Source organism: Puma concolor, chromosome B4 (genome assembly GCF_028749965.1).
Source record: "Puma concolor isolate L17-30 chromosome B4, mPumCon1.1.hap2, whole genome shotgun sequence".
NCBI lineage: Eukaryota > Metazoa > Chordata > Mammalia > Carnivora > Felidae > Puma > Puma concolor.
Window position 1 is genome coordinate 10,299,236 of NC_141673.1, and position 24,779 is coordinate 10,324,014.

The 24,779-nt window shown below is 52.7% G+C and overlaps 2 protein-coding genes across 9 annotated transcripts in view; both read left to right on the forward strand.

The window, feature by feature from the left end:
- PLA2G6 (phospholipase A2 group VI) overlaps positions 1-16,789 on the forward strand; it is a 59,973-nt gene extending 43,184 nt beyond the window's left edge. For 5 of the 8 annotated variants that reach the window (XM_086712282.1, XM_086712286.1, XM_086712281.1 and 2 more), the window contains 7 exons: positions 1,440-1,603; positions 2,453-2,603; positions 13,256-13,392; positions 13,783-13,937; positions 15,116-15,283; positions 15,727-15,800; positions 16,010-16,789. In XM_086712282.1, coding sequence (XP_086568408.1) covers positions 1,440-1,603; positions 2,453-2,603; positions 13,256-13,392; positions 13,783-13,937; positions 15,116-15,283; positions 15,727-15,800; positions 16,010-16,154 — 994 coding nt within the window. In that variant the 3' untranslated portion in view covers positions 16,155-16,789. Of the gene's footprint in view, positions 1-1,439; positions 1,604-2,452; positions 2,604-13,255; positions 13,393-13,690; positions 13,938-15,115; positions 15,284-15,462; positions 15,677-15,726; positions 15,801-16,009 lie in introns of those variants that run through there. The other 3 variants (XM_086712285.1, XM_086712287.1, XM_086712288.1) reach the window with 3 other exon arrangements.
- A 102-nt stretch (positions 16,790-16,891) lies between these two features.
- BAIAP2L2 (BAR/IMD domain containing adaptor protein 2 like 2) overlaps positions 16,892-24,779 on the forward strand; it is a 28,453-nt gene continuing 20,565 nt past the window's right edge. Inside the window, exons 1-4 of the mRNA XM_086712299.1 lie at positions 16,892-17,817; positions 19,024-19,099; positions 19,861-19,947; positions 20,403-20,464. Coding sequence (XP_086568425.1) covers positions 17,767-17,817; positions 19,024-19,099; positions 19,861-19,947; positions 20,403-20,464 — 276 coding nt within the window. The 5' untranslated portion in view covers positions 16,892-17,766. The remainder of the gene's footprint in view (positions 17,818-19,023; positions 19,100-19,860; positions 19,948-20,402; positions 20,465-24,779) is intronic.

The following is a 24,779-nucleotide window of genomic DNA, read 5'->3' on the forward strand; positions in this document are numbered from 1 at the left end:
ACACACACACACACACACACACACACACCTGCACAGGGGCTGAGGAGGGTAACGTCCCGACCAGTAAGACCAGAGGAGGCAGATTCTCCAGCAGGACTCAGATGGTTTGCAGCAGCCTGAGTACTCTCCCTGGAGGTGGGACTGAGGCGACAATCAGGACACCCCCGTGGGGACCTTCCCACGAAAGGCTGCGAGCCTCGTAGCTCAGCCTTGCTTTCTGTGGGCTGACGTCTCCATTGTAAGCCCCACATCCTCCGAAGGGTCTCTTGCGTTTTTGCTCTGGCCTCCCTGGTCATGGGCCCTGCAGGCCTCCAGTGACGGCCCAGCATCCCCTGCCACACTCTGGGCTTGCTGCGGGGCTGGGCAGCTTGTCCAGAAGAAGGACCCTAGAGGTGGGCCACCCGGGCCTCCTTTGTTCACCAGCTAGTCCATCGGACGCCTCCCGAGTGCACTGGAAAGGCAGCACTGTGGGGAGCAGGGCAGTCCCTGCCCTTGGAAGCTTCTGTCCCATCCACTGGGGGAGAAAGTGAACGGAGGGAAAACCGCCTGCTTGTGGGAGGGAGAAGGGCTCTACAGCAAGAAAGTGGGTGGAGAAGGAGCCGGCTGAGCCAGAGGGTGCTAATGGCATCAGAGCAGGCTTCTCCGGGCGGTGACATTTACGCTGAGATGGAAGGATGAGGAGACCAAACGGAAGCTTCCTAGTCTGAGCACAGACAGTGGAAGCCTTAGGGCAGGGAGCTGGGCACGGCAGGACCGAGGGAGACGTGTCGGGTCGTGTTGCCCAGCAGGTGACTCAGGAGTCAGCAGACCCTCCCCTTCCCCCATCCCTGTCTGGGTCCGGCCACATCGCTTCCCCATCTCGTGACTTTGGATGGTCACCTAAGCTCTGAGCTTCACTCCTTCCCAGACGTGCACAGGGGTAGCAGGGAGCGTCTGCCTCCGAGGGGTGTGGGACATCTAAGTGAATTCATGCGGGTGAAAGCCCCTCACAGCTCCTGGCACAGAGATGGTGCTTCCTCCCTGCCCCCCTCCTCCCTCTCCACCACCGTTCCTGGCTGCAGGAGAGCCCTTCCCCCAGCCTCGTTTAATTCAGACAGACTTTTCTCAGGCACCTGCTTCCGGTCAGGCCCCCGACTGGGAATCTAGGCCCGACCAAAACCCAATGGGAGAGACAGACCCAGGTGTCTGCTGAGGTGACACCTGGCCGCTCCCTTCATTGTTCCTGCACTTTCCCCCTCCTGAAATACTATATGTTTATTTCCTTACTGACTGTGCTCCCCCTATCTGCCCCCCGCCCCCACACACACCCCTAAAAGCCCAGTAGCACGAGCTCCACAGGGCCTTGTCTCACACAGTCACAGATGCTCAGGGACACGGGCCCACGTAAGGAGCTGGGCTCTAATGGGCCCTCTTCTCTCCTGCTGCTGTCCCCACCACAGCCACGACCACCTGCTCTGCCTGGACGGAGGGGGCGTGAAGGGCCTCATCATCATCCAGCTCCTCATTGCCATCGAGAAGGCCTCGGGCGTCGCCACCAAGGATCTCTTTGACTGGGTGGCGGGGACCAGCACTGGAGGCATCCTGGCCTTGGCCATTCTGCACAGTGAGGGCGGCCCCGGGGGCGGTGGGGGCAGGGTGTTGGGGGGGCGGTTGGGATCTGCCCTCGAATTGGGCTCAGCTTCTTTTCAGAGCTTTGCAAAGAGAGTCACTGGGGACGGGGAGGCCTGTAAGCCCTTTGTGGGGCGGGTGAGGGTGTTGGGGTCTGAGGCTTGAAAGAGAAGGGCTTGGAGGCAGGCTAGGGGCATGGTGCCCTGCCCTCCACGGGGGACAGAGCTCCCCGGGACGAGGAGGATTATCAGTCAGTGAACTGCTAGCGTCAGGGGGCCCACATCCCCTCTCTGGTCTCCAGTTCTGCCTTCCATGAGAGCAAAGCTATCTCGGATCTGCCTCTGCTCGGTGGGGCAGGAGGTCCGTGGCGGAGGTTCTGGCCTCCTCCAGAAAGGGTCACTTCCTTCTTTAGACTCCCAGGGGCTATGGGAGGGATTTGAGAAGTCTCATACGGGCAGACCCCCTCCTCTCCGCAGCCCCCTCTGCGCGCACAGCCCAGGTGCGGCCTGCTCCTTCTGGCTGTCCTCAGAGGCCCGCGGGACAGGGCTGGCCCTTCTGTTCTGAGCCACATGAGGTGGTTCTAGATTCAATTTACAAGCTCTTACACTCTCGGGGCCCTCTCTAAGGAAAATAATACAAAGTTGGGAACACAGAATTAGGCCCAGAGCCGCGGGGCTGCTGAAGGAGATTTCTGCCTCTGCGGGAAGTTTCCCAGGAGAGGCCCAGGAGCCCAAGCCTGGGTAGTGCCTGAGTCAGTCCTGTCCCCTCCTGCCATCCCCTGCCGGCCACCGTGGTCCTGCGGCTGTCAGGGCGTGGCCCTCGTGTCTCCCCGATCTTGTTCTAGGCAAGTCCATGGCCTACATGCGGAGCGTGTACTTTCGCATGAAGGATGAGGTGTTCCGAGGCTCGCGGCCCTACGAGTCGGGGCCCCTGGAGGAGTTCCTGAAGCGCGAGTTTGGGGAGCACACCAAGATGACCGACGTCAAGAAACCCAAGTAAGGCTCCTCAGCGGGAGCGCTGTGGCCGTGGCCCTGGCTAGGCAGCCCTTCGGCTGTTCCCCCGCGGGGCCGAGGGCTCCCTGTCCTGGTCTGGTTAAAGCTGAGGGGCCGGGGAGGCGAGACGCTTCTTCCCAAGTGAACCGGGGGCTTCTGGAGGACATTGCGGACACCCTCACCCCAGGTCCGAGGGGGTCGCGTCTGGTCCACCATACACTCAGGACCTTTTTGCTGAGCAGGGCTCTGCCCCAGGCATCGCATGTGCGCGGTGGGGGGGTGAAAGGTGCAACCACCGGGTGGAAAGGCTGGTGCGCCATTTGCAGGCTGGTTGGGAGGTAACTGACCTGAAAAGTGACAGCCACGCAGGGCCGCCGGTGCTTGCAAATTTCCAGAAGAGCCGGCAGCACAGCTATTTCTTTGTAATACTCCCCACCCCAGGATTACTTTCTCGTCGGTTTCTTGCCTATCTCCCCAGGCTAGAGCTCCCTGAGGCAGAAAGATGGTCGTGTGTTTCTTCTGCACCCCCAGCATCTGGCACAGTGCCTGCCCCAGAGCAGGGCATTGAGAAGTGTTCATGAGCTGACTGTCAGAGAGAGAGAGAGAGAGAGAGAGAGAACGAACTGAGGGCCTGCGGGCAAGGTGGTCACGGGGGCTTCCTGGAGGAAGTAACATATCAGCAAGGCCCTAGAAATTTAGGGAGGATTTCTTTTCATAATAAAGCTTTTTTTCTTTTTTCTTTTTCTTTTTTTCCATTTAAGAATAATGCCTAGTCTTTTAACAAAATCTGGCAAATACAGAAAGTAAGAAGGAGGAAAATCTCATCCACGTAGTAAAACCCAAAAGATAACTGTTTTTGTTTTTATTTTATTTATTTATTTATTTATTTATTTATTTATTTATTTATTTATTTAAAATCTTACTTAGTTTGAGAGACAGAGCAGAGGAGGGGCAGAGAAAGAGAGGGAGAGAGAGAATCCCAGGCAGGCTCTGTGCTGTCAGCGCGGAGCCCGATGCGGGGCTCCATCTCACCAACTGTGAGATCATGACCTGAGCCAAAACCAAGAGTCAGGCAGTTAACCGACTGAGCCACCCAGGTGCCCCTTAAAGATAACTGGTTTTTAAAAAAGAATTTTTTTAATGTTTTTATTTATTTTTGAGACAGAGAGAGACAGAGCATGAGCAGGGGAGGGGCAGAGAGAGAGGGAGACACAGAATCCGAAGCAGGCTCCAGGCTCTGAGCTGTCAGTACAGAGCCGGACGCGGGGCTCGAACTCACAAACCGTGAGATCACGACCTGAGCTGAAGTCAGACGCTTAACTGACTAAGCCACTCAGGCTCCCCAAAGATAACTTTTTAAAACATTTTTATATATTTTATCCTAGACATTTTTGCTCTTTTTTCTTATGGTGAAATAGAACATTTAGAAAAGTACATAAACCAGTTCAGTGAATAATTACAAAGCAAACACCCACGTAACCACCAGCCAAGTCCAAAAGCCCTTTGAGCACGTCCCCAGCCCCATCACAACCCCTGCCCTGCCGCCTGGGGGCGCTGTCCTCTTAACTGCGGTCATGTGGATTTCCTGTACAATTTCACCGCCTGTGACTGCAGCCCTGAACAGCGTGGTTTCGGTCTTGCCTGTCTCTGGGCTTGGACGGACGCATTTTATGTTCTCGCTTCCCTCCGTCCATGCCGCATTTTGTCAGCATGGCCCCCGCTACTGGGCGAAGCTGTGTTGCATTCATTTCCATTGCCGTGGGGGACTCCCCTGGATGGCGATGCCCAGTTTGCTTCTCCCAGTACCTTCCATCAACATTTCGGTTGTTTCCACTTTGGACCTCTGGGGAGGAGGTCTGCAGTGAACACCTCCGGACCTGATTTCTGACCCACGACTGTACATGTCTCCACCTGTCAGAAAATGCATGGCTTCAGCTCATAGATTTGGACCAACTCTTTTTTTCAAAGTGCGGTTTCTGTTTTCTCTCTCATTAAGCCATGTTTGGGAGTTTCTGTTGCTCTGCATTCTTGTTTATGTTTGGTTGTTATCAAACGTTTTTATCTTTACAAATGGGGGGGTGGTGAAAGGTGGTGTCTCCATGTGGCCTGAATTTTCATTTTCCTGATTTACTGCGGAGATTGAACACGTTTGTATATGTTTAGAGGTTGTTTGCGTTCCTCTTTTGTAAAGTTCCTGTTCAGATGTTTTGCCTATTTTTGGTAAAATGGTGTTGTGGGATTTGGGGGTTAAGAGGCTTCTATGTATGTATGTATCTATCTACCTATTTTTAAGTAATCTCTACTCCCAATGTGGGACTCAAACCCACATCCCTGAGGGGTTAAGAAGCTTCTTAATGATTTATTTTAGAGAGAGAACATGAGCAGGGGAGACGGGCAAAAGGAAAGAGAAAGAATTGCAGGCTCCACACTCAGTGGAGCCTGATGGCGGGGCTCGATCCCATGACCCTGGGATCATGACCTGAGCCAAAATCAAGAGTGGGACACTCAACCGACTGAGCCACCTAGGTGTCCCAGTGATATTTATATCCTAAAAACTAGTCCTTTGATGGGGATATAGATGTGAAATCTTGTATATAGATTTGAAATCTTTTCTCCCACTCTGTGGCTTGACCTTTCGTTCTCTTTACAGCGTTTTGTTGATGAATGGATTTTTTTTTAAGTTTATTTGTTTATTTTGAGAGAGAGAGGGAGAGCATGAGCAGGGGAGGGGCTGAGAGAGAGAGAGAGAGAATTTTTTTTTTTTTAATTTTTTTTTTCAACATTTATTTATTTTTGGGACAGAGAGAGACAGAGCATGAACGGGGGAGGGGCAGAGAGAGAGGGAGACACAGAATCGGAAACAGGCTCCAGGCTCTGAGCCATCAGCCCAGAGCCTGACGCGGGGCTCGAACTCACGGACCGCGAGATCGTGACCTGGCTGAAGTCGGACGCTTAACCGACTGCGCCACCCAGGCGCCCCTAGAGAGAGAGAATTTCAAGCAGAATCTGAGCAGCCAGGGCTGAGCCCGATGCAGGACTCAAACTCACAAACCACGAGATCATGACCTGAGCCCAAATCAAGAGTTGGACGCTTAACTGAGCCACCCTGGTGCCCCTGATGAATGGATGTTCGTAATGTGGTAGAATTTATAAATGTTTTTCTTTTTATGGCTAGTGCTTTTTATGTCTGTTCAAGAACCCTTCCTTGGGGCGCCTGGGTGGCTCAGTCGGTTGAGCGTCCGACTTCGGCTCAGGTCACGATCTCGCGGTCCGTGGGTTCGAGCCCCGCGTCCGGCTCTGTGCTGACAGCTCAGAGCCTGGAGCCTGTTTCGGATTCTGTGTCTCCCTCTTTCTCTGACCCTGCCCTGTTCATGCTCTCTCTCTGTCTCAAAAATAAATAAATGTTAAAGAAAATTAAAAAAAAAAAAAAAAAAAGAACCCTTCCTTGACCTTGAGGCAGGGAGCGATTTTCTTGTCAGCTCAGAGATCTCTCAAGATCTGCCTTTCACGTTTAGGGCTTTATCAACCTGGAACTGGGTTTTGTATCAGGGGAGACCCAATTTCATGTTTCCCACATGAACAACCAGTTTCCCCAGCCTCACCTGTGAAGAAGCCCGTCTTTCCCTCCATTTCTGCAGGCATGCTTCCACAGAGGTGGCTCGGAGGTCCTTGCTGGGTTGTTTCTGTGTTCTGTTCCGTGGGCTGGGTCCCTGTGCCCATGCCCTGACTTTCCCGTTGTTCAACTTTCCCGGTATCTGGGAGAGCAAGGCCTCCCACCTTGTCCGTCCCCAAGGGTATCATGACTGTTCTTAGAGACACCATAGAGAAGTAGTTAAGAGCGCGTGCTTTGAGCTCCTGGGTGGCTCAGTTGGTTAAGCATCTGACTCTTGATTTCAGCTCAGGTCATGATCTCACGTACGTGAGATCGAGCCCCACGTCGGGTTCTTTGCTGACAGCGCGGAGCCTGCTTGGGATTCTTTCTCTCCCTCTCTCTCTCTGCCCTTTCCCCACTCTCTCTCCCTCAAAATAAATAAATAAAACTAAAGAAGAAGAAGAAGAAGAAGAAGAAGAAGAAGATGATGAAGATGATGATGAAGGGCAGCAAATGCCCTGAAGTTTCTTCTCGAAAATAGAAATAATGTAGACCAGCCTCGTGGGGTTTCCAGGAGGAGGAAAAAAGTTACTATGTAAAAAGCACGCGGCACACAATGTGCGGTTCAAGGGTTGCTTTGTGCTTTCGGAAATGGTAGCATCCGATCGTCAAATTCTACAGAATATCAACTCCTACTGGGATTTTGATTACAAGCACATTGAATCAGTACGTTTATCTGGGGTGGGGGGAGAAATGACATCTGAAAATGCGGCGCCTTCCAATCAGAGGATATAGGAAAGCATTCCGCTTGTTTGAAGTTTCTCCACGTGGTTTTATAATTTTCTCTGTCGAGATCTAGCACGTGGGGTGTTTGTATCTGTTTCAGGTACTTCATGTGTTTTGTGCTACTGTAAATTACCCATTTTTAGGGATTCCGCGTATTTATTTTACAGTGTTGAATTGTGGTAAAATATACATATCATAAAACGTGTCATCTGAACCGTCTGAGGTACAGTTGACTAAGTGTCCAGCAGACTCACACTGGTATGCAGCTGGCCTCCCAGACTTTTTAATCCCGCAAAACTGAAACTCTGTTCCTGTTAAACACCTCTCCATTGGCCTCTCCCCCAATCCGTGGCAACCGCCGTTCAACTTTCTGCCTCTATGATTTTGATGACTCTAGGGATCTCCTGTAAGGGGACCATACAATATTTGTCCTTTTGGAGCTGACCCCTTCCACGGAGCATAACATCCTGGAGTTTCATCCGTGTTGTAGCACGTGTCAGAGTTTCCTTCCTTTTTAAGACCGAATAACACGCCGCTGTCTGGATACACCACACTGTGTTTATCCATTCATCTGTCGATGGCCTTTTGGGTTGTTTGCATCTTTTGAGCATTGTGGATAACGCTGCTATCCACAGGGGTGTACAGGTACCTTTCCTAGATCCTGCTCTCAATGCCTGGTGCCTTGGACAGAGAGAATTCTGGGGGGCTCCGTTGGCTAATAATATTTTGTTTAGATTTTGCATCCCATGTTCATGAGTGAGCGGGACGTGTGTTTTCCCATTTGGGGGCTGCTGGGTTTTGGTTTTGAGAGAGTGTTTCTCATTTTCTATTTTCTGGAAAAGTTGGTCTAAGAAAGACTTAATTCTTCCTTGAGTATTTGGTAGACTTTGCCAGGGAAGTCACCAAGGCCTGGAGTTTGCTTCGGGGAAGATATTTGATGATGGGATTAATTCCTTTAGTGGTAGAATTTCTAAATGTTTTCTTGAGTTGGTTTTGGTTATGTTTTTCTAGGAATATGTCCATTTCATCAGATCTTCAAATTCATTGGCCTAGAGTTGTTTAGAATATTCTCTTATTATCTTTTTAATGTCTGCAGCATCTGCTGTGATGGGCCCTTCAGTCCCAATTATGTACACCTTCTCTCGTCTTTACCAGTTCTGTCACAGGCTTTTCCATTGGACTGGTCCTTCAGAAAACCAATTCTTGGATATTTATTGGTTCTCCCTTGTGTGTGCTTTTTGGTTTCATTTATTTCTGCTTTTGTTTTTATTCCTTGCACTCTCTTTGGTTTTATTTCAGTGTTATTTTTTAACTCCTTGATTTTTAACCTTCTGTTCTTAAAACTACATTTCTCAATTTCTAAACTTAGGGAATTCTCCAGTTGTATTTTTGTTATTACTTGCTTTGTGGACTTACTTGTACAGTCAATTCTTATAAATGTCCCACATCTAATTTGAAAGAATATGGATTCTGCATTGGGCACCAAATACTGCACAAATCGATCAAGTCATATTGGCTAGAAATGTTGCTGAAAATTTCCAGGGGCGTCTGGGTAGCTCAGTCGATTGAGTGTCTGACTCTTGATTTTGGCTCAGGTCATGATCCCAGGGTTGTGGGATCACTCCCTGTGTCAGACTCCACATTGAGCATGGAGCCTCTTTAAGATTCTCTCTCTTGGGGCGCCTGGGTGGCTCAGTCGGTTGAGCGTCCGACTTCGGCTCAGGTCATGATCTTGTGGTCTGTGAGTTTGAGCCCCGCATCGGGCTCTGTGCTGACAGCTCAGAGCCTGGAGCCTGCTTCGGATTCTGTGTCTCCCTCTTTCTCTGACTCTCACCTGTTCATGCTCTGTCTCTCTCTGTCTCAAAAATAAATAAACATTAAAAAAAAAAGATTCTCTTTCTCTCTCCCTCTGCCCCTCTTTCCCACTCACATGTGCACTCTCTCTCTAAAATAAAAAAAAAATAATAATAAAATGAAATAAGTGTCCAAATCTGCCATATCCTTAAGAATTCTTTGTCCACTTCTTTTATTGATTATTGAGAGAGACATGTTGAAATCTCCTACTCTGGGAACTTGCCCTTTTGCCCTTTAGTGCTGTCAATTTTTCTTTTAATATTTTGACACAATGCTATTAAGTGCATGTATATTTAAATTTTTGTGTATTTTTCTAGTGACTGGGATCTTTTTTTTTTTTTTTTTTTTTAAATTTTTTTTTTCCAACGTTTATTTATTTTTGGGACAGAGAGAGACAGAGCATGAACGGGGGAGGGGCAGAGAGAGAGGGAGACACAGAATCGGAAACAGGCTCCAGGCTCTGAGCCATCAGCCCAGAGCCCGACGCGGGGCTCGAACTCATGGACCGCGAGATCGTGACCTGGCTGGGTCGGACGCTTAACCGACTGCGCCACCCAGGCACCCCAGGGATCTTTTATTATTATGGAGCAGCTCTCTTTACCTCTAGGAATGCTTTTTGCTTTAAAGCCTGTTTTGTCCTGATACTAATACAGTGACATCAGCTTTCTTTGGTTATATTTGTGTGGTAGATCTGTACTCACCCTCTAATTCAAATTTCTTTGAATCCTTCTGTTTTAGAGATATCTTTTGTACTTTTACTTGTACTCTTTTACTCTTTGTTCTTATCTAGAGCATTTAGTCCATTTATAGGCTTTAAATGCATAGTAATATATTGATTTAAGTCAACTAGTTAAGTCTGATTTAGTTGATTGATTTGACTATCAGAAAGTTCATGTGGTTAATCTAATAGTTTATATGGCTGGTCCATTTTTATTTATATGATTACTGATATATTTGGGATGATATGTGCCATCCTATTTTGTTCTCCATTTCTTTTCTCTTTCTTACCTTCTTTTAGAATTGCTGAATAATTTTGATCTTTATATTCCTCCCCCCCATAGTTTCAAGTTTGTGAACTCATTTCTTTTTTTGTTAGTGAATACTTTACTTATGAAAGCCTAAATTTAATTGATACCATTACCCTCCCCTCAGATAATCAAGGATTTTAAAATAATTTAATTCCATCTTGTTTTTTTTAAGCATCACAAGACATTATTATTAGCCTTTGAAGTTGGTTTTCATTTATATTTACCCTTTAGACTTACCCAGTAGTGTGCTGGTGAACCAGATCTCGGGGGGGGGGGGGGGGGAACGTCCTGATTTATAGTGTTTGCTAATTCCCATGGCATGAACACTCCCACCATGGCCAATTTCAAGTTACCAACCATTTAATAACTACCTTGTGGGATTTAGCAATAGGTTCTTATAAGCCAGTATGAGCTGGCTTCTGCACACCATTGGCTGTGTGTGTGTGTGTGTGTGTGTGTGTGTGTATGCATATGTGTGTGTATTACATCTTTGCTCTACAGTGTTTCTTGCATCTCAAACTTCCATCTGTGACCACTTTCCTTCTGCCTGATATGAATTACTTCCAGTTTAACCTGCATGGTATTTATTAGGCTTGAATCTTTGGATTGTTTCCTTTCTTCAGTTCTGGAATCCTGAGTTGTTATCTCTTCAACCCTTGCCTCTTCCTAATTTTCTCTCTCCTCTCCTTGTGGAACTACAATTAAACATGTGCTAGACCTTTTCTGTCTTCTGTTTCTATTAATTTCTCCTGTATATTCTGTCATTCTGTCTCTCTGTGTTACATCCCAATTTCTTCTTACCTGTTTTCCAATTCACTAATTCTCTCTGTAGCTTTATCTAATTTTCCATTTAACCTATCCATTGATTTTTTAAAATTCTATTGCTTTTTTATTTTTTAATTCTAGAAGTTCTCTTTGGTTCTTCTTCAGTTCTTCTGGGTCATTACTGATAGTTTCCTATTCCTTGGTGATTTTATCACACTTGCCTTTGATGTCTTTAAATATTGTAGGCATAGCTGTTTTATAATCTGTGTTCAAGGACTCAAATATCTGCAGTCTTTATAGGTATATTTTACTGTTTATGTTGGTTTATACTGGTTTTCATTTATGATATTTTATTTCATTGTGTGTCCTCCCCTCCCTTTTTTACTGTGTGGTGTTCCTTAGTGTTGAAATATAATATGACTAGATTCTATGAGGCCTAGAATGCAAGTATCTCCCTCCAGATTGTTTTGTGTTGTCTCTTCCAGGTACTAGGTACCCTACCATCTAATGCCACTATAACTAAATTCTTGACATAAAGTTTGGGGACTTCCCCGAGGTGATATGAATTTAGACCACAAATCTGCAGGAGGGTTAGCTTGTGGTTATACATTTTCAGGAATTTTCTCTCTCTCTCTCTCTCTCTCTCTCTCTCTCTCTCTTTTATCCAATGCCAAAGCAACTTTCTTCACAGGCTCTGGGGTGGGAAAGGAGCAGATTTATTTCTGGCTCACCCCTACCCACGAGTGTAGTCCTTTGGGGTCCCAGCCTAATGTGGGGGTCTCCCATTAGACCCTGAAATTTTGGTGGGCCCTGGGCTTTGACTTTTGTCTCCCAAGTCCCATGAAGCCATCAAAACTGAAACTCAAATGTACTGAGTTTGGTATCTGCCTCAGGTCAAACCTAGGTCTATGCTTCACTTACCTCTCTGGATTTTTGCTTATCCTCAGAGCTTACCCTGGTATTTCCTTTCTGTCTTGTCAGATCTCCTGTGTTTTATTTTTACTCTTTTTTTTTAATGTTTATTTTTGAGAGAGAGGGCATGGGGAGGGACAGAGAGGCAGGGACAGAGGATCTAAAGTGGGCTCCGTGCTGACAACAGACAGCCCAATGCAGGGCTTGAACCTGGGAGCGGCAAGATCATGACCTGAGTCGAAGTCAGATGCTCAGCTGACTGAGCCACCCAGGAACCCCTAAGGGGATTTTTAAAAGTAATTTTTCCAGCATTTCACTTTTTGTTCAGTGGGGAGGTTGTTCAAATAAGCTTTCCACAGTATTCCCAGAAATGAAAAACTAGTATATTTTTCCTATGCAGAGGCAGAGTTTTTGTTCCCTTTCCTGTGTGTTGTTGTGGTTGTTTTTACAGCATAACAAACGTATTTCTTTGTTAGTCGGCTGGCACGATTTGGAGTGGGTGCAAAACATTTACTTACCCCTTCTCTTGCTACTGTTTATTTTTTTTAAGTTTATTTTTTTTTAATTTTTTTTCTTAATGTTTTCATTTATTTTTGAGACAGAGAGAGACAGAGCATGAGCAGGGAAGGGGCAGAGAGAGAGGGAGACACAGAATCGGAAGCAGGCTCCAGGCTCCGAGCCATCAGCACAGAGCCCGATACGGGGCTCGAACTCACTGACTGTGAGATTATGACCTGAGCCGAAGTCGGACGCTCAACCGACTGAGCCACCCAGGCACCCAAGTTTATTTTTTTTTTTTAGTAATCACTATGCCCAACATGGGGCTCGAACTCATGACCCTGAGATCAAAAGCTGCACGGTCCTCCGGCTGAGCCAGCCAGGTGCCTCAGACCGGGCCATTTTTTACTGTAATAATTACACTACAACCAGTAGCTTTTTTGCAAGAAGCTCTTACTGTAGCTCAGATTATTCCTTTGGGATAGATTTTCCAAAATGGAATTCTCAGATCAAAGAGCCAGGATGTTTGTAAGATCTTAGTACACATTAGCTTCCCAGGGGGCTATGCCAGTCCGCACTCCCTGCACTATTTAAGGATGCTTGTCTTGTCTGAGACAAGTAAGAGTCTTTAATAGATTATAGACTCACACAGTGGAACGTTGAAGAGGTTATCAAAGGTGATACGGTGAGAAGTCTCCTCCCACTGCTGTCTGTGAGCTGTAGCCACCGAGCTGTCCCCTGCCCTAGAGGCAGCTCATCACTCCTAGGTTCCACTCATGGGTCCTTCTGACCAAGCCAATAGGCACATCAATTTTGGGGGTTTTGTTTTCAAATAAATGGTGGCATAGGACGCGCACTGGTCTAACCCTTACTTTTCGCACTTAACTGTCAACCTTGATGCTCACGGCCTATCAGTGCATCAAGTGCTTCCTCAGTCGTTCTGCAGTGACACAGACCCCACGGAGTAGGGGAGCCGCGATGCATCAGCCCATCCCGTTGGTGGACCTTTCAGCTGCTTCCAGTGGTTTACTCTGTCCACCGATGCCGCTGTTGACAGCTTTGCGTGTGTCCGTGAGAATGTCTTAGGATGAACTCCCAGAACTAGGACCGATGGGTCCAAGGATAAGGCCTTCAGTGATTCAGATGCAGACGGCCAATGTGGGTTTTCAGGGGTGGGTAAGTCAGGGACTTCAGCCGTCTTGCCCTTCGTGTCTCTCCAGGGTGATGCTGACAGGGACGCTGTCTGACCGGCAGCCTGCTGAGCTTCACCTCTTCCGGAATTACGAGGCTCCGGAGTGTGTACGGGAACCTCGTTTCAGCCAGAATATTAACCTGAAGCCTCCGACTCAGCCCTCAGGTGAAAACCATGTTGGCTGCATCCGTGGGAAACAGTCGGCCCGAGAGGCCGCGGGGTGGTGGGTGGGAGTCGTAGGCTTGCTGCTGGGCACCCCCAGCCCACCACCATCCCTCACACTGCCCTGAGTCTTTATCGGCTGAGGCCAGGCCGCACCGGGGCGCTCTCCAGTCTCAGGCTGGAGGAGGCCCCTGGAGGTCCTCAGCTGCACCCTGCCTTCCACCAGGACGGCGGGGCCAGAGAGCATGGCCTGTGGGTCCTGCTTCAGAAGAGTCCCCAGCCTCTCCACCTCTCCCTACAGACCCGCACACGCACAGGCACGTGCACCCTGGGACTGCATGGGTTTGTACCGGTCCCTCGTGCCACTGGGCCACCCTCTTCCCTCACCCCCAGAGCAGCTGGTGTGGCGAGCTGCCCGGAGCAGTGGGGCGGCCCCCACCTACTTCCGGCCCAACGGGCGCTTCCTGGACGGCGGGCTGCTGGCCAACAATCCCACGCTGGACGCCATGACGGAGATCCATGAGTACAACCAGGACATGATCCGCAAGGTGAGAGCGCCGTGGGTCAGAGGGGCTGGACGTGACCGTCCACCGTAGCCACCCCTGTTTCAGCAAATCTTACTAAGGACGGACTCCTAGGAGACCAGATGGCACTTATTTTCGTGCTCATTTGTGGGTGCCCTGGGCAGCAGCTTTATCTCACGCTCAAACTTGCTTGATGGGCCGTGTCTGCCCAGAGCTCTGTGCTAATCAGAGGGATTCTGAGGCCGAATCTGCACCGAATGGTGAAGGGCGGCTAGTGGGCAGCAGGCAGAGTGGTCCATGCCTGCTGTGGTGCTGGCTACCCTGCCCAGCCTGGGGACACGCGCTTGCCCTGTGGAAGCAGGGCTATCTATAAACAAGGATACGCCCCTCCAGGGGTTTGGGGTGCTGAGATAGCGGACCACGCAGGAGCCCAGGAGGAGGATAGCCTGTGCTGGGAGACCTGGGGGCTTGCAAAGGGCCCGTGGAGGAGACCTCTAGGGAGGAGACCGTGCAGAGTCCGTGACCCAGAGGAACAGAAGTGGGCCTTAGCCCTTAGCGCAGAGGCGGGGCTAGGCCCGTGTGTTACCACACTTGATCTTAGCCAAAAGGCCGAGAAGCGATAGGCCCGTGTGTTACCAGCAGAGGTGCTGAGACGTGGGCTCAGGCCTCGGAGCCAGATGGCCTCAGGGTCTGGGCGCTGGCTCTGCCTGTGCTTCGCTCCAGCCACTGCACGGGGGATGGGTGGTACCGCCATGGGGACTGTCATGAGGCGTCCGTGTGCTTTTGTGTAAAATGTTTAGGACGGTGCCTGACCCCTAGTGTGCCATATCCTTGCCGGCTGTGGTTCTCACTGTGGTCATCAGGAAGCCCAGGGCGCAGACCCTGGATGACACAACAGGGGTGGCGGTCCGAGAGGCAGGCGCCCTCTAGCGGCCAGACCGGGCAGGGCAGGCTTCCTTGGAGGAGGAAGGGCTCAAAGATTTGGATGGGGAGGGTCATGGGTCATCCTCTGTCTGAGTCGCCTCCTACTGCAGATGAGGACCTTGGACGGCGGGGAGACTTGTCAAGGTTGCCCAGCATGTTGGAAGCGGAGCTTGTTGGGGAGCAGAAGAGAGGACAGCACAGGCTCTGGTTCTGCCACCTGGGGAAGGGTCCGCCGGTGGGCAGATCCCCTCCAACTACCCCTGTCCTGTCCCCAACAGGGCCAGGAAGGCAAGGTGAAGAAGCTCTCCATCGTGGTCTCTCTGGGGACAGGGAGGTCCCCACAGGTGCCCGTGACCTGTGTGGACGTATTCCGTCCCAGCAACCCCTGGGAACTGGCCAAGACTGTTTTTGGGGCCAAGGAACTGGGCAAGATGGTGGTGGACTGTGTGAGTATGGGCCCCTCCCCATGTCCTCTCCCCTCTGGATCTCAGCCCCCTGGGACCCGGGGCGTCAGGGAGGCTCCATTGAACCTCTTTAGCCGGCCCAGGGGAGGGGGTTCCTGATTCATTCTCAGTGCTGGCAGGGACCCTTAGTGGCCACCTACACCTGGGGCTTTCAAACACAGCCCTCCTTCAAACACAGCCCCGTGCGGAAGCCCAGGATATCAGACGGACAAAAGCCTGTCCCCCTGAACCCGGTCAGGGGCTGCTGAACCACCTGAGAAAACCTCAGACCGCGCCCCTGTGTGACACAGCTGGGACAGTCACTGCGGCCCAGGCAGGGGGACTCTGCCGAGGAGCGGCTAAGCCAGACTAGAACCTGGGGGTCCCTGGGCAGACGCTGTGGGTACAGCTTGTGTAGGACGCTCACACAGACTGCTTCTTGCCAGTGCACGGATCCGGATGGGCGGGCTGTGGACCGGGCCCGGGCCTGGTGTGAGATGGTCGGCATCCAGTACTTCAGGTGAGGCCTCAGCTTTGGCTCCTGACCCTAGGCCCAGCCCTGTGTCCCTGCCTGGCCAGACCCAGTGAACTAACCCGCCCAGCCCTTGGTGTGGATGTCCCCTCTCCCCACGCGGCCACTCCGTGCCCCAAGCCCTCCCCAGTCCTAGCTCTCATCCCCAACCCAAGCCGAGCCTCGTGGGGTGACCCCCTCCTCCTTGACCCGGACAGATTGAACCCCCAGCTGGGGACTGACATCATGCTGGATGAGGTCAGCGACACAGTGCTGGTTAATGCCCTGTGGGAGACTGAGGTCTATATTTATGAGCACCGAGAACAGTTCCAGAAGCTCATTCAGCTGCTGCTGTCACCGTGAGGCCACTGGGCACCCCCCGCCACCCCATCCCACCCACCCAGCCCTTGATGGAGAGGCCAGGTGACATCTCACCAGCGCGCCACTGGGCAGAGCTGGGCCTCGGCGGCTCTGCATCTCCAGACCAGACAGACCAGGCCTCAGAGGGCACTGGGCTTCCTGCCTGAGGCTGGTCCTGAGTCCTGCCCACACTGTCCCCGCCTTCTGGCACTTTTTGTCATTCCACGCTTAGAAATCCTAGAGCCTCACTGGGGCCCTCTCCCTGATGGCCAAGGACAACTGACGCTTGGGCCCCCAGCCCTGTTAGCTCAGACACCAGGCATTCTCCCAGGTCCCCTGGCGGAGGGGGGATGCCAAAACCCCTTCCACTCTCTGTCCTCTTCCCTGGGGTGGGGGGCTTGGGGAAACAGGCCTTTGCCCACCCATCAGCAGGGGAAACCCAAGCCCCGCCGACTCTGCCCTCAACACACATGCAGCCGCCTGCACCCCTCGGAACTGCCCCACCCTGCGAGCTCCCCTCAGCTCTCAAAGGTCACTTCTGTGACTTCGGTTATTCCTCCCGACCCGAGGTGGTTGATGGGTGGGGCGGGGATCCAGAGCCTGCCCTTAACTGAAATAAACGGTTTGATTCAAGCTCACCTGTGTTGTGTGCACTGTGCTCAGAGTCCCCCAGGGCCCCGCACCCACCAGCTCCCTTCAGCCTTGACTGTCCTCTTCCTGTGCCCCCTTGGATGAATGCTGTTTCCCGGGCTCCCCTGGGGATACTACTTCTCTGCTCCAGGCGCCCCCAAATCAGGCCGTGAGGGTAGTTCAGAGGCGGCAGCTAAGTCCACTTGCCCACGGTGGGGGGTGAGGACGAGCCCCAGTTGCCGGGGCAGGCAGGGGATGAGACCCAGAAAGGGCAGGGGGCTTGGGCACGGTCACACGGCCAGTGCGGAGGGACAAGGTCTGGCCCGGGTCTGTGTGGCTCTGGGGCTTGTGGTACCGCCTCTCCAGCATGAGAGGGTCTGGGCAGGCTTTGGCAGATGTGGGATCCTCAGCCCTTGAAGTGCGGGTGTGAGCGGCTTGGGGTAGAGAAGAGGCCAGAGAACGGCGATGCCCAGTGGTACGTTTGGCCTCAGGGGCTGGGTCTGTCGGGGAGGGTTCTGGGGGAGGGCACCCCCGCAGCTCCGGCCCCTCTAACTTGGACAGGGCCCAGTGTGGGCAGGCGGGAGGGCGGGGGTCCCCCCATAGCCAGGGGTCCCTGCGGGGCCTGGGGAAAGCTCGGCCTGGAGGAGGAGGTGACCTAAGAGAACGGCCCATCCACGCGTGCCCACCAGCCCACGGCTCACAGGGGTAAATAATTGAAGGGCAGGTCACACGAACCTGCCCGCGTCACAGGATGCCTTCCCCCCGGGTCTGGTTACGCCCCAGATCACATTCTGACATCCCTGGCTGGTGAATAATTAAGCTGCCACCTCCCCGGCCACCGCCGGCAGGCCCTCACCTCCGTGCTACTCTGCAGGATTCTTCACTCCCTTAGAGCAGTGGGCACTGGAGGGGACTGACCCTCGGCGCTCCCGACCCTGCCAGCACCCCCAGCCTCCTGCTCAGCACCTGGGTCGAAGCCCACTCCATGGCCCCCGAGATGGACCAGTTCTACAGGTCCACCATGGCCATCTACAAGGTGAGCGTGTGTGTGTGTGTGGCTGGGGGCCCGGGGCCCGAACATCCGTTCCCAGGGCTGGAGGGTGGAGGGTGTGCGTGGGCGCAGCATGGTCTGTGAACCAGTCTGGCTTGTGGGCATGACATGGGGATCCCTGGGCGCAGCCAGCCTTCTCACCTCTTCCCCAGACGCGGCCCACCGGCCATCAGGGTCTGGGCACATGCAGACCAAAGGCCCCCACCCCAGCCCCAACCTGAGGCTCGCGGGGCGGGGGTTTGTCCACACAGTTACCCAGGGAGCAACAGGCCTGCTGAGACAGCACTCCTAGATGCCGGACAAGGCAGGACAGAGGACCCAGGGTGGCCAGAGGTGGGATAGGGGGGCCGGAGAGCCACCTGGCCCACGACTGGAGAGTCCCTCTCTGTCTGTCTCTATCTTCCCGTCTCTGTCTGTCTCTCCTTTCTGAACCCCTCACTCAAATTTTCTGCTTCACTCCAGAGAGGTTACTGTAGTCTGCATAGACTTTTATTGAGCACCTACTGTGTACAAGACCCTTTCACAGATAAGCCTCATGGCACCCTGCCTGTAGGATAGAAAATAATCACCCCAAATGATAGATGAGAAAACCGAGGCCAGCAGGGTTAAACAGCTTGTTCAAGGTCACCAGAGATCCCAAAGAGGCTGCTGGGATTTGAACCAAGACCCAAGTCTTAAGTCCATGCCCAGCGTCCTTTCCACCATGGAGGGTACTCTCCTGCCGGCCATGGCCTGAGGTGGCCTATGACCCAGCCACAGCCTTGCTCCCGAGGGGCTCTTCTTTGGGAAGGGCAAGATCTGCCCTTGCCTCTGAGGTGACTGTCGGCCGCCTGTGTGTTCAGCCCAGCGGGGCCTGGACCCAGGGCAGGGTTGAGCCACACCCAGCTGGGGGCCCACAATGGACCACAGCCTTCAACCCAGTGGGAGGAGGAGAACCTTCCAGGCGCGTTGTCCTGGGAACAAGTTCCTGCCAGGGCAGGCGTGTGAGCCCAAGAGATGGCCTCCAAGGCCCCTGCAGCAGAGTCAGGATCCTGGGTGACTCCGCATTTCTAGATGGGTTCCCCTAGGGTCGGGCTTCTCTCTGGGTCCGGGGGTGCCCTGCTTCTGAGGCCCAGTGACTTGCCTCCCTGCCCATCAACGTTTCTTCCTCTTCCAATCTATCCCCCATCACCCCTTGCCCTCCGGCTCCAGAGTATCATGGAGCAGTTTAACCCTGCCCTGGAGAACCTGGTGTACCTCGGGAACAACTACCTCCGGGCCTTCCACGGTAAGTGCCCAGCCCAGGGCACCCAGCCCCTCGGCCGTCACTGCCCGCACCCACCCGGTCCCTCCGTGCACTGGTGTCCCCACCCATATTCTCTGCACCCCACAGCACACACTCAGCTCAGGCTCAGCCCTACACACTCCTGTCCACCACCCTCACCCACACACCCCCACACCCTCCTCTGCTCACTTCTTAAGTGCCCTCAGGATGCTCCCAGAGACGCAGAGCCAGGCCCTGGTGGCCGACACAGCCCCAGCCACACACACAGTGATGCTATAGGTCGCCTTGATGCTATCCATGGAGCCCGCTGCTACACCCAAGCCCTCCCTGCCCTTTCGGACCTCAGAGTCAAAGCCTGCTCCCCCCCCCCCCCCCCCACCCAGCAACCTCAGCCCACCCCTACCCTGCGCATCAGAACTCATCTTCCACACGGGTACACGCAGGTGCCTACGCCCCTGCCCATGACAAACCCCCGGATGTCCGGCTCAGCACCGATCCCTGTGCTCGGTGCATCCACCCTGGGCCCTGCCTCCGCGGGAGGTGGGGGGGAAGCCCACCCCCCACTCCACACCCGCTTTCTCCCCTGGCCGACGCCACCTGTCCTCACGCACCACCCAGGACACCCCTCCCTGTCACGGACGCCTGTGGCAGACCCCACAGTGTCCCCTCCACGTGCCCTGTCAGGAGAGGTCTCCAGAGGATGGAGATCGGGGGGCGGGGGGGGGGGGGGCCTGGATCCGGACCCATCCCCCATCCCCACGCAGCTCTCTCCGAGGCGGCTGAGGTATACTTCAACGCCATCCAGAAGATCGGGGAGCAGGCCTTGCAGAGCTCCACCTCGCAGATTCTGGGTGAGGCGCTCCCCCTCCCACTACACCCCCCACTCTCGCTTGGGCCTGGGGGTGCTCTCCTCCTAGCCCTGCCTCCACCCCAGGCCTCCTCCTGCCGTCCAGGCCCCTCTGTCTCCCTCCTGCCATCCCTCAGGCCCGAGGCCTGCCTCGCCCACCGTCCTGAGATCGCGGAGAGCGTGCCCGCTATGTTCTTGCCCTTCCAGGAAATCTCCCCAAGACGCCGGCCTTGCGGCCACGGCCCAGACTCCTTGGAGCCCAAGCCCCTCCCCACCACTCCCTGCAGGGCTGTTCCGGGGCTGGGACAGGCACTGCCACCCTCCCAGAGCCATCTGGGAACTCCCTGGACTTTGGTCCCCAAATCCAGCCTCTGGCAGCCCCCTGTAGCAGCTTCTAGCAGGAGGAGGGGTGGGCGGGGCCGGCCGCCCCACTGAAGCTGCGGCTCCCCCTGCCTCCAGGGGAGATCCTGGTGCAGATGTCAGATACCCAGCGGCACTTGAACTCCGACCTGGAGGTGGTGGTGAGTATCAGGCTGCTCGGCCTGGAGGAGACTGGGCTGTGTTCCAAGGAAGACCGGGGTCCCGACCTCCCACATCCTTTCTCAGGGAGGACTCCCTGGGACCCTTAGTGACACACGAGCACTGCCCTTCTGGGCACCCGCCAACGCCAGGCTGTGCTGGGCGTGTTTATCTGCCATATGTTGTGCAAGCCTCCAGCAACCCTGGGAGGCAGGAACTGCTTCCATCTCTATTTTACAAAGGAGGAAACTGAGTCTCGGAGATCCAGTCCCTTGCCCCAAATTCCAGAGTGAGTGGAGGAGCTGGGGAGAGAAAGGACCACTGCCCGGGTGCATCCGGCCAGGCCCTGCCCCCTCCCTGGCTCCGCGGCCCCTCCCTCCACGCCCCCAAGAGAGTAGCCAGGCACTTGACCTTGTCATGCCCATGAGGACAGCCCTTCCACCCCCGGCTACCCACAGAACCAAACCCAGTCTTCTCGGTGGGGGATTCCAGGCCCTGCTGAGCCAGCAGTCTCCCCGTGGCGCCCCCCCCATCACAGCCCAGCACCCCAAAGAGCTGCCCTCTGCAGACGCGGCCTGGTGCCCTCACCGCTGGGCTATCTTCATGCTGTTCTGTCAGCCTAGAACCACCCCTACCCTTGCCAGCCGGCACCTTCCTGAGCCTCCCTTGACCCCTGGGCACGTTCATCACTTCCCCCTCTGGACTCCCAACGCTGCTTCTATCCGTTCTTAGCACATGGTGGTTAAGAAAGCGAGCTCTGTAGCCGGAGCACCTGGGTTCAAAGCCCAGCGCCACCCATCATTGGCTCGTGACCTTGGACAAGACTCTCTGCACTTGGGCTTATCTGTGTGTGAAACGAAAACGACCGTAAAAACCGCTGGCAGGATTCTTGTGAGGCCTAAGCGACTTCCTATGGCCCGGCACCCACCTGTAGCCCTCCGTGCGTCTCCGCTGTGACGATTAGGGGCAGAATCTATCACCCCATCTCTATCTCTGCGGGGACTCGGATCCCTGCAAGGGCTGGGCCGGAGCGTGGCACCAAGCAGGGCTTTGCCCAGTCTGGACAGAAAGAGCGAGCTTTGAAAAGGGGGTGAGGCCTGGCCACAGGGAGAGGAGGCAAGAGGGCATTCCCAGAGGGGGCCGGCGGGCTAGGCGCGTGTGTGGTGGGCAGAAGTGAGCCAACGATGGGGAGCCGGGGCGGAGCAAGAGAGGACCTGATGGTGAGGGGTCTCGGAAAGCTCGGGAGGAAATGTCAGCTCATTGCCACAGCACGTGGCTCTCAAATGTGGGGTGGGGGCCGGGAACCGCTGGAAGTCAGGGTGCTCTTTGGGGGAACGCCGTAAAAACACTCAGCAGTTTGGTCACTATGTCAAAATGGGGAATGACGTCACGAGCAGAGAACACGCATCCTGCACAGGAGGAAACCCTGGTCCTGGGCGCCCGTCTGGCGGCCACCCGCAGGCTGGGAGCCCAGCCGTGCCCCTTCCTGGGGCTCAGGACGGGAGTTACAGAGCACACCTCGTGCGGGGAGCCGGTGACTTCCGATTCTCGGGTTTGATGGCTCTCCGTGTCACTTGTGGCACATCTGGGCTGGCTAGGGACAAGTGTCATCCAGGGCCTCTCTGTAAGGAGAGCTGCCCTCTCTGGGTACCAGTGTCTTGGCTGTGACAGCCAGGCAGGGCCTTCGGCCAGAACCGTACCAGACCCAGGACGCCAGAGGCCGCCTCCCCCTCGGGCTCATTCACTCGACAGCCATTTGCTGCCGGGTGCCAGGCACTGTTCAGGCACTGGGGAGACCCTTGCCTTCCCCAAGAGAGGAGACGGACAAAACCCTAGACTAGCAAGTGACAGCTTGGATGCAAAATGTGCTCTGGAGGAAAGAGCGGGGAAGGCGGATAGCAAGTGTTGGAGGGCTCCAATTAAAAAAAAAATTTTTTTTTTAATGTTTATGACAGAGAGAGAGAGAGAGAGAGAGAGAGAGAGAGAGCATGAGTGGGGGAAGGGCAGAGAGGGAGAGGGAGACACAGAATCACAGAATCAGAAGCAGGCTCCAGACTCTGAGTTGTCAGCAGAGAGCCTGACACAGGGCTCGAACCCACGAACCTTGAGATCATGACCTGAGCCGAAGTCAGACGCTCAACTGACTGAGCCCCCCAGGCGTCCCCAGTATCATAGACTTCAACACATTTGATGTATTTTAGTCCTCTGTGATTATTGTCTTTGGCAAAGTTGAAAATGTCCCCTCTTTGGCCAGTAGAAGCTTCTTCAGTCTGGCTCCTGACTCTTTTGGGCACAACCCTACTGGTTTTGATAGCTTGCTGGGTGTCTTGCTTTGCTCAGCCTCTGCTGGTATCACACCAGCATCTCCTTTGTTCCTGGTCTTCATCAAGAATCCTGATTCTCGGGGCGCCTGGCTGGCTCGGTCGGTTGAGCGTCCTACTGTGGCTCAGGTCATGATCTCACGGTTTGTGAGTTCGAGCCCCGCGTCGGGCTCTCTGCTGTCAGCTCGGAGCCCACTTCTGATCCTCTGTCTATCTGTCGGTCTGCCTCTCTCTCTTTCAAAAATTAACATTAAAAAAAAAATCCTGATTCTCAAGGATACAGAGAAGGAAAGCATTCAAATATCCCAGTTGCCTTCTGGCATGGAATGTTGAGTGTTGGTGTTGAAAGGTCTGATCGTCTATTTTTTTCCCATCGTAAATCACTTACTTTTTTAACCTAGATGCCCGAAAGATTTCTTTTCTGTTTCTTAAGTTCAGTAATTTGTCTAGATGTGTCTTGATGTTGATCAGTCTGGGTCAATATGATCAGTTATATGATATACTTTTTCAATATGTAGTTTTAAATATATATTTTTTTAATTTTAGGCATCGTTTTTTTAAATTTTAGGCACTTGTCTTGAATCCCGGTTTTTAGAATATTTTTGTTCTCTGTCTTTGCCTTTCTTCTTCAGGGACTCCTATTATCTGTATGTTGGATCTCCATAGCTTATCTTCAATATCTGTTTCTTCCTCTTAGCTATTTTTACTTCTTTCTTCATTTCTTTTTTTTCTCCTCCACTTCCAGATATTATGATTTAATACCCAGACCCCGAATGGAGTCCGTAATAGAAGTCCTATCATAGTTGTATATGTATACACAATAATATATATTATCATATATAATATAATATATATTATATGTTATTGTACATATAAATATAAATATATTATATATGATATATGATATGTTAAATATATAATATCAGCTTGAAATTCACCTTTTTTTAAAGTTTATTTAGGGGCGCCTGGGTGGCGCAGTCGGTTAACCGTCCGACTTCAGCCAGGTCACGATCTCGTGGTCCGTGAGTTAGAGCCCCGCGTCAGGCTCTGGGCTGATGGCTCGGAGCTTGGAGCCTGTTTCCGATTCTGTGTCTCCCTCTCTCTCTGCCCCTCCCCCGTTCATGCTCTGTCTCTCTCTGTCCCAAAAATAAATTAAAAAAAAAAAAAACGTTGAAAAAAAATTTAAAGTTTATTTATATATTTTGAGAGAGAGAGAACGAGGAGGGGAGGGGCAGAGAGGGAGAGAGAGAGAAAATCCCAAGCAGGCTCTGCACTGTCAGCACAGAGCCCCATGCTGGGCTTGAACTGATGAACCATGAGATAATGACCTGAGCCGAAGCCAAGAATCAGACACTTAACCAACTGACCCACCTAGGCACCCCAAAATTCACCCCCTTAAAGTGCACGATTTAGAAATTTTTAATGTACTCACGGAGTTTTGAAACCATCCCCACTACCTAATTTTAGGACATTTTTGTCACCCCCTTCCCCAAAACACCATTCCCATTGGCAGTCACTCTCATTCTTCACTTTTCCTTAAAAAAAAAAAAAAAAAAAAAAAAAAAGGTTTCTGGATGGCTCCATCGGTTAAGCATCTGACTCTTGATTTCAGCTCAGGTCATGATCTCACGGGTTTGTGAGATCGAGTCCTGAGGCGTCAGCCTCCACGCTTCAATGTGAAGCCTGCTTAGGATTCTCCCTTTCTCCCTCTTTCTCTGCCTCTCTCTCTCAAAATAAAGAAATAAGCTTTTTTAAAGAATTTTAAAAAGTCTTCCTCCTCTTTGGCAACCACTTTCTGATTTCTATCTCTAGAGATTCATTTTGCCTGTTGTTGGACTTCATACGAAGGGAATCGTACATGAGTATCCCTCTGCGTCCCACCTTGTTCCCTCGGTGAACTTCACAGGCATCGCTGCTTTGTTGTTTGATTGCTTAGTATTCCACTGAACGAATATACCACAATGTGTTTATCTGGTTTTTCCGTTGATGGTTGTTG